General features: G+C 42.5%; 1 protein-coding gene across 7 annotated transcripts in view; it reads right to left on the bottom strand.

The window, feature by feature from the left end:
• INTS10 (integrator complex subunit 10) overlaps positions 1–13898 on the bottom strand; it is a 114617-nt gene that overhangs the window by 89412 nt on the left and 11307 nt on the right. For 5 of the 7 annotated variants that reach the window (XM_085855641.1, XM_085855643.1, XM_085855644.1 and 2 more), the window contains 2 exons: positions 9446–9513; positions 886–989 (listed from right to left, as the gene is read on the bottom strand). In XM_085855641.1, coding sequence (XP_085711767.1) covers positions 886–989; positions 9446–9513 — 172 coding nt within the window. The remainder of the gene's footprint in view (positions 1–885; positions 990–9445; positions 9514–13898) is intronic. The other 2 variants (XM_085855647.1, XM_085855645.1) reach the window with 1 other exon arrangement.

Genomic DNA, 13898 nt, shown 5'->3' with positions numbered 1-13898 from the left:
CCCATCCCTCTCCCTTCCACAGATCTCCTATTGTCTCTGTTCCCCTCTGTTTTGTGCTTCCCTCTCCCACCCCCTTGTCTCCTGCCTTGTTACATGTTCTGTATGTTAGCTCTTACACGAGCCTCAACATGGTGTACAAATTTTTTTTTTTTTAAACAACAGATATAATTGTGCTTGTTGGTTTTGTCCATATTAAATTGCCGAAGTGGTCTTTCACATGCACAAATCCAGCACTTGCATTTCCCCAACTGCGTTTTTGGCCTTAAGAATGGGGCAAAGGTTCACGATACCTATAGTCAACTTTCTCTAAAGCACAAGAGCCTCATTCACCATTGTTAGATATCCCTCTCCTATTTGCCAGATGACATGACAACACATCAATCTGATATTTTCCATGCAGGTGTGTGATCTTATGCACTTGTTTGATTGGTAATATTGGAGCATGGTGGATTTATGAACTCAAACCTTGTGTTCAAATAAAATATCAACATCTCTTCGTTTGGCAACAGGCTAAAATTCCTTATGTGCATACCTAAGGAAAAATTCAAGAATATGCAAAAAAGGCTTTCAGTTAAAATGCACAATTGTAGCCACTGCAATATCAACCATCTAACAAGTGTGTTTTAGCAATGAAATGGACATCTGATAAAGATGGGACATCTACAGGGTTGGGTCGAGACGGTAATGAAAAAGGTTGGGAAGCAAGGAGAGAGAAATGATGAGATGGAGATGAGTGGAAGAACAACATTATGGGGTTTAATCAGTGTCAGTTTTGATCTCAAAATAAATTCCTTCAAATCTATCTGATAAAAAAAGATAGTTCACAAATTATTTAACGCAATACAAAGCCATATCCTGCCCAAATTCAACCTCATCCTAACGTACCACGCAGGAACACCATTTGTTTGTCCTGGACATCCGACCTGAGTGCAGCCGTGACTGTAGCCACCTCTCGCCAGAGAGCTGGCTTATCAGGAAACTGCAGGAACCTTGAGGTGCGGGAAGATGAGGGAAATGATGTAAAAGCACAAAATACAGGAAACTAATTCAAATTAATGTAAAGCAAAAATGGAATTGTAATAAAAGTGCTAAAAAAAACAAAAACATTTGAGATGTGTGTGTGTGGTGTGTGGTGTGTGGTGTGTGGTGTGTCATCTCCATTTGTGGGTTTAAGGAGATGTAATGGAACGAAGTCCTCGTAAGACTCAAAGTATTGACTTCTGCTTCTGTAAGGAATCGCACATAGTTCATGGACCAAGCTGTTTGACTTTTGTTGTTCTCAGTTTTGTTCCGAGAGATCTTTTGAGAATCGTCACCGAATCCCAGACTGCCTCCAATTGTAGTTCGTTTGTGGTAATATTCCCGGGGATTGTTTTCAAAGTCTCAGTGAGGCTCTTCATTATTCCTTTTGCTTCATTTATCACTGGTGGTGTAATTTCAATACTCTTCAGCTTCCAAGATCTCTTGATCTCATTTTTGAGGTCCTGGTATTTGGTCATTTTCTTGATTAGTGCATTATTTAAGCCAAAATAGCTGGGTACTGATATCTCAATCAGCAATGCTGTCTTTTCCTTCTTGTTCCTGAGAAGACTGTCCAGTCGCAAGGCTTTGTTTCCTATGTTCATGCTCGATGGGATCATCATGTCGTACGTAAGCAAGACGTCCATATTTTCAATGATTGCCCTTGATTCGTGTTTCCATGAGTTTTCTGGAACTGGGATGTTGAATTCTTTGCAGATATGCAAATTAATCACTTTGCATACTTTGTTGTGCCATGGTGTGTAAAGTTATTCTGATAATTGTTTTGCATCCCAAAAGTAGGTGATTAGTACTTTTTGTTTCTGTCTTGTAGAATCACACTTGACCGTCTGACTCAGTCCTGCAATCTTTTTAAATCCATTGGTGTCATGTCCTTGATCTTGGGCATTTATCATGATTCATTCTCCATCCCAGTTGAGCTGACCTCTTCTTAGCAATTCCAATGAGCCTTCTTTGTCAATCCCAACTCGGTCAATATTTTATGTATTTTCCTGCTCTTTTGTCGTTGTCCCAGTTTTTGGTGTGCATTTGTTGATATTTCTTTATATATATTTATTTCATCTTTTTTGCAATTGTTGGACCTGTATTTGTTGCCGTTTCATTTTCCTGTGGGGTATCTTCTATTCACACCTGTTTTTGGAAATTCCTTGCAAGGTGAATTGGGGAGATTTTTTTTTCAGGTTTATAGTGTTCATGTTTGTTTAGAAATTGAATCCGAGAGTGTGTCGAGCATTTCACATATTCAGCTTGTCCTGCACTTGTCGCTCTGTGCACCTGGTCGAGTTCCATCAGGCCGCTCCCTCCCTCTAGTTTCAACAGGTACATTTTCAGGATGCACTGGTTTTTGTAGAACATTTTGTGGATGGTGAGGAGTTTTCTTGTTTTGATGTCCAACTTATCGATTTCTGATTGGGGCCAGTTTACAATTCTGCAGCTATATCAGAACACTGGTACTACGAGTTGGTTTGTCACTTCGATTTTATTTCTTGGGGAGAGGTACGTTTTCAGGATCAGCTTCGTTATACCAAGTATTCATTGGTGATTGTTTTGTGCATTTGTTTGTGCCATATTTGGTGGCCCTCTTCTACTCCGAAGTATTTGTATGATGCTCTGTTTTCTAATTGCTGTGTTGTTTCAAGGTCAATTTTTATGTCTGTTTTTGTTGGTTTATCTACTACAAATGTGCACTTGGCACACTTATCTAGTCCAAATTCCATTTGAATGTCCTCAGAGAACCATTTTACTAGTTTTAGCTGTTCTGTCAATTTTTCATCATTCGGTGCAAAGAGCTTTAAATCATCCATGCATCGTAGTGTGTCACCTTTCCTGTTTCTTTGGATGTTCTACTACTGGTTGTAAAGGTGTATCCGTGTCCTTACTTGTTGATGAGATTACTAATAGTGGAGCAGCAGGGGCCAGAAAAGAGGCTTATTTAGTGAGATACCCACACCAGCAGTACCACATTTTCTAATATGGTTATTATTGACCACCTACTATCCCTGTACATGAAAAAAAAATGATGCCAGTCTGGGAAATGGTGGCATTCTGAGAAATAGGTCAATTAAGGTCGTTGACCCCTGCATTTGGCAATATTACTAAAACGGCAATAGTTTATATAATTTTCATGTCACAATACATTGATATACATCAAACTGATCCTAAGACAATAGGCTATAACATGCAATAACAAAACAAGGACAAATGTGTCCAAAAGCAGCATCCTAAAGGTTTTGTCGGCTAAAAAAAAAAACAAAAAAAACAACAACAACAACAACTTCCGATATTTCGTCACGTGCCTTGATTAAGCCAATAGCGAGACCCGTCATAGTGTATTTACGTATTTACGAAATTACAATATATTGAATGGAATAATCTTTAAATAGTAACGTGAACTTTTCGAAACTTTAAAGCAAATGTCCGAATATATTTAAAAGTTCATGATAGACGCTCTCAAAAGGCACCGTCAATGCGAGGATGTATACAAGTGTTCAGTATTTAAGGAGATCCGGATCATGTATATAAAAGAGCCGAGTACTAATATAAAGGTTTTGTCAGAAGAAGAAGAAGAAGAAGAAGAAGAAGAAGAAGAAGAAGAAGAAGAAGAAGAAGAAGAAGAAGAACGCCGAGCTCTCTTAGAGCAGCGTTCACTACGTGAGACGCTGCTAAAAAAAAACATGTGGCTGATAATTGTAAGTGCAGAACCAATTTTATTACAAATTTTGCCCTCAAAATCCAAATTTTCGCATTTTTCAAATACTTTTAGCATCACTCAGCACATGCATAATATAAAAGTATGAAATATTAAGCATTAAAAAGTTTCTCTCGGGTCTGCTGCAATTATTCATATATAATATATTCTATTATCTTAAAGGTAAATCATATTTTCATCACATTTTGTCCAAGATATCTAAAAATACCTGAAAATGGTATTATTCAATACTCATGGCAAATGACAATAAATTTCAGATGAAATGTCTGAAATAATATATTGTTGATGAATATATCAATAACACACCAGGATAGATCCAAAATTTTTGGAAGGGGGTTACAAATACCTATGTACTAACACCCCCTCCCCCTTCCTCAATATCACTAAATACATATGCACTAAAAAAAAGTGCCACCCCTAAACCCTGAACCAACCCTAAAATAATGCCCCTGACAAAGAATATTTGATTATATAAGATGATCCCATACGCCACAATAATCCTGATGTGACCCCCACATTCCTGAGATGGTCCCCACATGTGGCACTGCTATAAATAGCACTCTCATCAGCCATGAGTTTACAATGTATATGAAATTAGGTCAGTCACACTTGAACAGATGCGATAGACTACACATACTGCAGCATGTTTATGTGACACCCTCTTCTCTGTTAAAATGCAAGTATGAAAATATTTGTTTCTATTTTTTTTTTAATTATGAATAGTTTTGTGATGAAGATATATTACCATGTAGCAAATTTTCTGATGGAAAAACATGTGGTATACTGTAGAGAAGGTGACTTTCAAGAACATCGCACAAAGGTTCCTTGCCTATATTCTGCACACCAGCAGCACCATTACAGCCAGCAATACCCTAGTCCAGCTAGTGCACATTGTCTTTGACAAATACACCAAGGATAGCATCAAAGCTCAAACCCATGCAAGGAGAGGTGAAGGACAAGGTCACATCAACCATGTGAAAAGAGATGCACTCATCCCTCAGAACTGGAAGCAGTTTTTGACCCATGGGAAGAACAAGGCAAACTTGGCACGGTACTACACACAGTATATCACAGAAAATGCACCAGAGCTATTGAAGGAAGGACAGACCATTTTTGTCAGTGGTGGTCAAGAAGATCAAGCATCTTCCATTACATGTGAAGGAGTAAAAGAAGTTAGTTCCTTGTGCTCCAACCAAGAAGAAGCAGACACAAGAATCATCCTCCATGCTGTAGCTGCAGCAGATGATGGGGCACAGACTATTGTGGTGTGCAGCCCTTATACTGATGTTCTTGTCCTCTTAATTCACCATAGACAAGCAATCAAGACCAAAGAGATCTTCTTTTTGACTGGTCGTGATGGCAGGCACACACAGCTTACCCGTTATATACCTGTGCACACCATCTATGATACACTCACCACTGAACAGCAGAGAATTCTTCTGTCAGTCTACTGCATGATTGGTTGTGATACGGTAAGCTCTTTTTTCGGCCATGGAAAGCGCACTGCCTTTAGGATAATGATGCAGAAAGCTGACCAGTTCCAGCCTCTTGGTCTGCTAGGATCTGATGAGCAAAACATTTCAAAGGAGATAGAAATGGCAGCCACAAATTTGTTGGCTACATGTATGGCAAGACAAACTGCATGTCATTGAATGCCCTGAGGTGTCAGAAGACTGGACAGAGGAACATCCAGGGAAAGAAACTACCACCAACAGAAGACGCTTTCAGTCTGCATCTACTTCGCTCTGCTTATATCAGCTGTTAATATGGAGACAAGCTGCTTACCCTTCTCCAACCTTACCTGATGCAACAGCATATGGCTTCGAACACAGCCCAGGTGGCACTGGTCTCCAGCCTCAAATGATGAGTCAATCGCCAGCTGCTCCAGAGTTGTTTCATGACCTTGTGTGTGACTGTCAACCCAATACCTGTGCAGTGGAGTGTTCTTGCTTGGAGAGTGGCCAACCATGCACAGCAGCATGCACCTGTGAAGCCTTGGTGGATGGAGGGGACAAATCATGTTCAAATCCCTTTACTCTCTCTGCATTTTAGAGTGATAATTCAGACTCAGATGCAGACTAGATATCAACATAATATGTAACAATAATGTTGACAGTTTCCTGGCATTTATCTTAGTAACTGATAATTTTGTTAGAAAGATTGCATTTGATGCCAAAAGTGGAGAGTTTGTACAAACAGCCATTATAGTCCTCAATATTTCTTTGAAATTTATTTTCAACAAAGTACATTGAAAAATTACCATTTAAAAAATATTTATAGTATATAAGAATTTGTACCCCCCCCCCCTCCCCCCATTTACACAAATCCTGGATCCATCCTTGTGTGTTGTTGATATTGTTACGGCTGTGGAAATTCGCAGAACACCATATAGGTCCTTAGTTATGCCAATAAGTCCGTGTTCAGTTAGATTTCCCCACCGTTGTTTAATGGGATTTATTCGTGTCGACAGGGCTGTGATCTTTGACTTAGCCTTCATTCTTTGCTATCGTTATTTTGGACCAACCGCTTCACAGAACCACCTTAACCACACCACCGCGTTTCCACCTCGGCACACGGTTGCCAGAGGCCTGGCCTTCGTCGAGGGAAAGCAGGCGGCCCCCGTTCCCCCCTCCCCCGGACGAATGGCGTCTCCACGGTGAATTCCACCCGGCGTGTGGAAGAAGACAAATACAGCAGCGAGGGAGCGTCCCCGATTTGGCGGGAAAACGCTTCCTTCAAGAAGGTTCCCGCATGTTCTGGAAGGAGGGCGGGGCGAGAGCGGAGGGGCGGAGCGTGGGTAATTAAAAATCATGCACGGAGCGGTCGTTATCTCTCTCTGGGGTTGCTGCCGCTCTCTCGGTCGTCGCTGAATCGCCCTCGGGAGTTGCTGCTTGTGCAGAGGAGAATCGCGCCAAGGAGCTGCGTGAAGATCTGGGCTCGTGTCCGAGTCAGGAACTTGGAGCGGTCGGTCGGTGGAGGTCCGGGCGTCGCGAGGGAGACGCGGGCTGGAGGCGCAGCCCTGCTGTGTCATGCGAACCTGCGCGTGCGTGTGGTGAGAGCCGGAGAGAGCTCGCCTGCCGCTTGGCAAGGCCTGGGCGCAACCGCGGCTACGCTAGCTGCCGTGGGGACGGGACGTCGCGACTCGCCGCATCAAGGCACCACGAGGGTGCAGGTAACCTGCAACGGTCTCGTGGGACTCTTTCGGTCTGCCAAGTCCCACGCCATAAAGACCCAAGAGGTCCAGTCTGACTCCCTTGTTTGTGAGGGGGTCTTTTCCTTGTTTTTCTTTGAATGAATGTTGTGGCGCCGAGTCCCGTAAGTAAATGTACATAATAACCATAGTCTTATAGTTGTAGTGTCTTATAACACTATATGTAACCATCGTCTTATAGTTATAATAGGTTGAAGTGTTTTCGCCTTGCCCGTGTCTTTGCCCCCATCCCACAGTCTTCAACAAACAACTGTATGCATGTTTTTCCATCATTGCTTACCTGCATGACTGCATGATTGTTTGTATATGTGCTGTATAATAAATGTGCTTATTTAAATGTACCCCGTTCGTCGTGTCATTTTCCCCCATTGAACCGCCGTATTGTTTTTCGGAGAACTAGTTGGTTTTTGAATACCGATAATAGAATCGGGTCTGGCGAGGTCTGGCGATAATACCCGCTCGGTTATCCCAGAACGGAACGAACCGCTTAAGCGGTTCGTGTGCAGACAGGCCTTCGCCGAGGTAGGATCCCTCGGTAGGTTACCCGCGCGAATACTTAGGTATATTGATATTCGTCGATTGACCCTGTCGCGCGCGGGTAGAATACGGACTGGGCCGTGGTGGGATTAAAAACCCACCCGTGACTGGTTTCTGGCGTTGTTCCAGAAAGTCACGACTGAATTGTCCGTTCGGTGGGCGAGCGGCCGTTATTAGTTAACGCGGTCACTCGCACGCCGGGCGGGCGTAGATTCGTAACAATATAATATTTGAAACAAATTTTTCTCTTAATAAATATGAAATCAATCAAATTAATGGTCTTATGCCATGAGTACTGAATAATACCATTTTCAGGTATTTTCAGGCATCTTGGACAAAATGTGATGAAAATGTGATTTACACTTAAGATAATACAATGTATTATATATGAATAATTGCAGCAGACTCAAGAGAAACTTTTTAATGCTTAATATTTGATACTTTTATTTTATGCATGTGATGAGTGATGCTAAAAGTATATGAAAATTTGGATTTTTGGGGCAAAATTTGTAATAAAATTGGTTCTGTACTTACTATTTTCAGCCACATGTTCTTTTTTGTTATTGTATGTTATAGCCTATTGTCTTAGGATCAGCTTGATGTATATCAAGGTATTGTAACATGAAAATTATAAAAACTATAGCTGTTTTAGTAAATATTGCCCAATTCAGGGGTCAACGACCTTAATTGACCTATTTCTCAGAATGCCACCATTTCCCAGACTGGCATCATTGGTTTTCATGTACAGGGATAGTAGGTGGTCAATAATAACCACATTAGAAAATGTGGTACTGCTGGTGTGGGTATCTCCCTCTTTTAGTGGCCCCTGCTGCTCCACTATAAGTGGGTCCAGAGCCAGAAAAAACAAGAGGGGGAAAGACTGACTGTCTTCCTGGAAGACCCCACGCCGTATCTTCACAACTGGTATTTCAATATTTCCTTCTGAGTGCTGTAATATCAATGTGTTATTCCAGAGCTCCATTGCTTTCTAAATCAGTTTGATTATTTGGGGATCGATGTTGTATATTTGCATGGATTTTATCATCCACGAATATTGGATAATGTCAAAACCTTTCTTGTAGTCAATCCAGGAGGTGGACAATTTGGTTCTTTGCATTTTGCAATTTTCAAGTACGGCCTTGTTCAGTAGTACGTGGTCCGTTCAGTATACTATCTCTTCCACAAGCCTCGACTATGCACTTTAATAAATAAAAAAATAGGATGTGTGTGCGTGTGCGTGTGCGTATCTCCCCACCACTCATACCTGCCCTTACCTATTCTTTTCTCTTGGTAGGCTGTTAATGGAATAGAGTGTTCTGTAATGCAAATGTAAACGTAATGCTGGAGTTTTGTCATAAGCATTAACAGGCAGGATAGATGGGCAGAATTGCCTTTTATACATCTGAGAGGTCAGTGTCTTACACCCTGGCCAAGTCACACCAAGACTTTGAAAATGGTACGCACTGCTTCCTTGCTTAACGCTCAACATTTAAATGGATAAGAGCATGGATAATCCCAAAAGGTTGACATTCATGGGGAGGAGGAAACTCCTCCTTACAAAATGCCCCGCTAAGTGCGGTGAGAAATGGGGCACCATTGTTGCGACGTCGCTTGTACCCAGAGTACCCCCAGAAGTGACACTTCCCACAATCTCAGTCACTGTATTTGTCTAGACTCTCGTCTAACAGTCCTGTGCGTATCTCCATGTTGTGTCTTGTGTATTCATGTGTGTGGCAGATCCATTATGAGCCCTACATTCTGTTTAAAAAAATAAAATAATAAATTTTATAAAATACATTGGTATACAGAAATCTTGGCTGATGGAGGAGCTAAACAACAATGAACAACTAGTTCCCAGATCGCGATAATAAAGAGGGGGAGGGGAAAGATCTCAAAATCAAAAGACAACAGAGAGCAAGGAAGAATCAAGGTACAGTAATTGCTCATACATCTCGTAGAGAAGTCTCGCTGCCTCAGCTGTCTTCCACGAATTCTTCTCAATCACGTACATCTCATACTGCATGCAAGTCAACAGATCAGATACCATATCAGGAGGATATCACAAGCAAAACAAACAGGACAGAGCAACTTATTTCAATTCACCATGCCAATCCTCCAATAGTGACTGAATATCCAATTAAGTGGCTGTATATTTAGTCGGTACCGGTAACATTCAGCTTTATGCTTTCAAACACATGACCCTGCAGCCATATTGGAGTACAAGTGGAGGACAAAGGAACGTCCATTCATGATCAGTGAAGGAGAAAATTAGTGTCACTGGCGGGCACTCCTGCCCAGAGAGCAGGAGGACTCTTATCAGCCCACCTTCGGTGGGCAATGTGTTGTGTTGTAGCACAATCTTGGAAATGCACTTTATAATTTTTGTCATTTTTAAAAGAAATATTATTGATGACAACATAGCATACTCCATATCACAAAATAAAGGATGATTTGCAATACCACTTGCCACCAGAGATGATGCTATTTCTACTATATATTGTTGCGGTTCTGGGAACCGCATCCCTCCAAGGCAACGGCATCCAACATACAGTAGTCCACAGACAGTTATTTCATTAATATACATACAGCTGGACCCTTCCCTCTTGTCTAATGGGTCAAACGGGACAGTGCGTTGTGTGGATCTCATAGTTAGGTCTGATTATATCTCTAACTTCATGCCTACTCTGTTTCTATTATTCCTGAGATAAATCCAAGCAGCGGCCACCTGTAAAAGCCACGGCCACGCCCTTGACTGTAAGAATGCGTCCTTGCAGAAGACCAAGGCCAGCAGTAGAAGCCAACATTAAACAACCTCCACCCACTGTTCTGGAGACCAGAAGCCTCAACAACACGATGGCGCCGCTGCAGGAATGCCGTGCCCGGGGGAATATACGAATAACACACCAAACACCAACACCGTACAGTATGAACGCGGAGCGTATTTTTCAACCCAAATCTCCATCAAACAATCATATCTATCCTCTTTTTCAACTCAAATCTCTATCTAATAACACTGGTCAACACGATTTCTCTTGCATGGGGTTTTTCAACAGATTCTAGCTAACTTTTGGGTGCTGAATCCAAATCTGTCATTAGTTTTTGCCCATCACATCAGGTTTTTGAACTATGAAAAATCATTATTTTTGAGAAAACAGCAATTTTACACTCGAAGTTGAAACACACTGTTGCATTAGAAGATCGATAGATGCAAAAATGTTTACAATGAAAGGTACCTACTTCAATTACAATATTTAATCATGCATTAACATATAATCCATGCTTGCTTGTACATAATTTAATCATACATTAACATATAATCCATGCTTGCTTTTTACACATTTTCTCATTATTTTTAACTAGTGCATGCCCGTAGGTGTGTGCCCGTAGGTGCAAACAAAACAAAACAAAAAACTTTCAAACCACATGCCAGAACCATCTTCTGTACAAGGGATAGGAGTCATCAGAGAAGCTTGTCGTTTCTCGTAGGGCTTTGGGATAGTCCTTTGTGCACTTCCGGTCTGCCATGCAAGGGCTCGAGATGTTCCATTCCCCACATGGGCCGTGAATCATGTGTGACGTCACGATACGGTGTAGTTCCGGATTTGTGCGTTTGTCAGGAATCTCAGCAGAGACCACGCAATCGACATCTGCTGGTGTTCTGGGCTTGTCGCGAGGTACCACGGTCAGGAGCATGTGTATATGGGGAAGGTGAGCTTTTGCGTTTCCTTCACCATCACATAAGCGTCCACATACCCCAACATGTCATTATTGAGGAGGTCTGCTTTGAGTGCTTCCACCTTCATATGAAACACCCGGGCGATGATATCAGGTCTTTCATTGGCTGACTGACCCTCAAAAAGTGATTGTTTAATTTCTGGCCACTTTGGGTTGCAGGTGAATGTTAGGAAAAAGTCAGGTTTTCCCTTGACTCGGACTAAAGCCATTGCATCCTGAAACTCTTTGGCATACCAACGTGGTGACCCATAAATTGACGGCGGCAGAATGGTGAGGCGTCCAGGTAGCACCTCAGCGTCATTGTTCAACACATCAACGATGATCTTATACTTTTCTGCCTTAATTGACTTCTGGTTGCAGCGAATCCAATTGAGACGGTGCGACTCAATTTTTGCCATCATGTCGCATACGTACTGCTGTGTCAACTTTCCACCACGAAGTAGTAGATTGAAGTGATGAGTAGGATCATGTACTTGGAGATGGTAGCGGTAGAAAGATGTTGGCGTTATCCCTGCTAACTCAGTGTGGTACCCCTGGGAGCCGCAGAGTAGCAGAAGTATGTATGATGGAGGGTCATACGCTGGATGCATGGCGTCTATTGTCTGTAAACCTCCTCCTCTGAGGTGAACACCGACTGCCAGCCTTCCAAACTGCTCTGTTGTCATTGCCCCTGGAGCAATGACAGCCACATTGCTGTCTGGTGAGGGAAGGTTGACGGTACCATGATGAAGGTCTCGGCGCCGCGTGCGACCTGTTAACACAATTTTCAGTTCATTTGCACTATCATTATGAACCACAAACTCAATGGCTGATTTGAATTGCTGGACGTATGGGTTGCACTCATGAATGGCCTGTTGTGCTCTTAGCAAAAAATGCTCATTCAGGCTACTGTTCGAGGTGTGGGCACGACGAAACTCCAGCTCATGGGCTGGATCGTGAAACTGGATCTGAGCAAAGCGTGGGGTACAACCCAGATCGGCAAGAGGAGCACCAATGTAATGGTAAACCTTACCTTGTATGCGCACTCCAGGATTGAAGCCAGGCATACCTATCTCTCAGACACCGATACTTGCCATTGCCAGCGTGTTGTTATACTGTTTCGCGCGCTTCACAAAGTCTTGGTTAAGAAAAAGGTTTTTAATAGCATCTGGAGGTTGTGATGGAATTGAACCGGGTTTTGGATTTGTAGGATCATGCTTAAGGTCGACCTTGCCGTGGTTGCAGCAAAATCCTCTTCTCTCCTCGGTCTACACAAAAGCATCACAATGTGAGCATTTAGTGCATTGAAATAATGCGGTCCTGCTTAACACGTGCCTGTACTCAACATGAGGTTGCTCTCGGAAGAAATCTGTATCATCGTATCGAGCAAGGTTGCGATTCTCACGGTGAGCCTGCTCTAGTCTCGTACGGTGTACGTCCTGATGGCGCAGGGCATCCCTTACTTGCCGGTCTTCTCGCTGGTGAGGGATTTCTTCTACACGACGCCTTGCCTCGCGTTCAGTGTTGTCTGCAAAGCGAGCAGCTCGTTCTTCATCCGTTTCAGCTGCACGACACCTTGTCACGCGCATAGCGTTGCGTGTCAAGTGAGCAGCTCGTTCTTCATCCGTTTCCTCTGCACGGCGCCTTGCCTCGCGTTCAGTGTTGTCTGCCAAGCGAGCAGTTCGTTCTTCATCCGTTTCTTCTGCACGACGCCTTGCCTCGCGTTCAGTGTTGGCTGCCACGCGAGCAGTTCGTTCTTCATCCGTTTGAGCTGCACGACGCCTTGTCATGCGCGTTGCGTTGCCTGTCAAGCGAGCAGCTCGTGCTTCGTCAGATTCCATTGCGCGTGCACGACACGCAGCTTCGTTCCTTCGCTGTCGTAAATGACGATTCGATTGGGGCATTGTGTTTAATAAAATCGAGAAAGTACAGAAATCGAGAAAGAAAGAATATAGTAAGTCGATAAATCAAGAAAAAAAAATCGAGAAAGAATACAGTAATCGTCACTGACCGGATTGGGGTATTGGGTTTAAGAAAATCGAGAAAGAAATCGAGAAAGTACAGAAATCGAGAAAGAAAGAATCGAGAAAGAATACAGTAATCGTCACTCTCCGGAAGTGAAGTCCTCACTGTCCGGAAGTTCGCATATGGCAGTTACGATTATTCGCAATTTATTCTTAATGGCCAATTATTCAATTAGCGCCAACGTATTTTGCCTTTTCCCAATGTCATCGCAAGGAAACACACAAAGAGAAGAGGAAAGAGGAGAAAAAAAAAACGTGCAAAAAATAATTTACTTCCTGCTTCGGAGCATACCAGCTAACTCTGATGTTCCCCAGATTTATGCACCATCTAATATGAAAACGATCATAACTTGAGGCATTGTGTTTATCTATAAATGCGCATAAGAAATCGAGAAATTATTAGAATACACGAAAAACAAAGTGCAAAAAAATAATTTACTTCCTGGTTCGGAGCATACCTGCACTCTGATCTTACCGAAATTTATACACCGTCTAATAGGAAAACGATCATAACTTAGCCATTGTGTTTATCTATAAATGCGCATAAGAAATCGAGAAATTATTAGAATACACGAAGTCATTACTCTCCGGAAGCCCATACGTTGTAACCTGTAATGGGGAACGTGGCTAAGCTTCCCTTCCCCATCGGCCACGCCCACACAAC

Source organism: Eptatretus burgeri, chromosome 14 (genome assembly GCF_056783735.1).
Source record: "Eptatretus burgeri isolate ZD-2024b chromosome 14, Ebu_testis_v1, whole genome shotgun sequence".
Taxonomy (NCBI): domain Eukaryota; kingdom Metazoa; phylum Chordata; class Myxini; order Myxiniformes; family Myxinidae; genus Eptatretus; species Eptatretus burgeri.
Note: the sequence above shows the minus strand (reverse complement) of the source record. Positions and strands in the feature narration are given on the sequence as shown.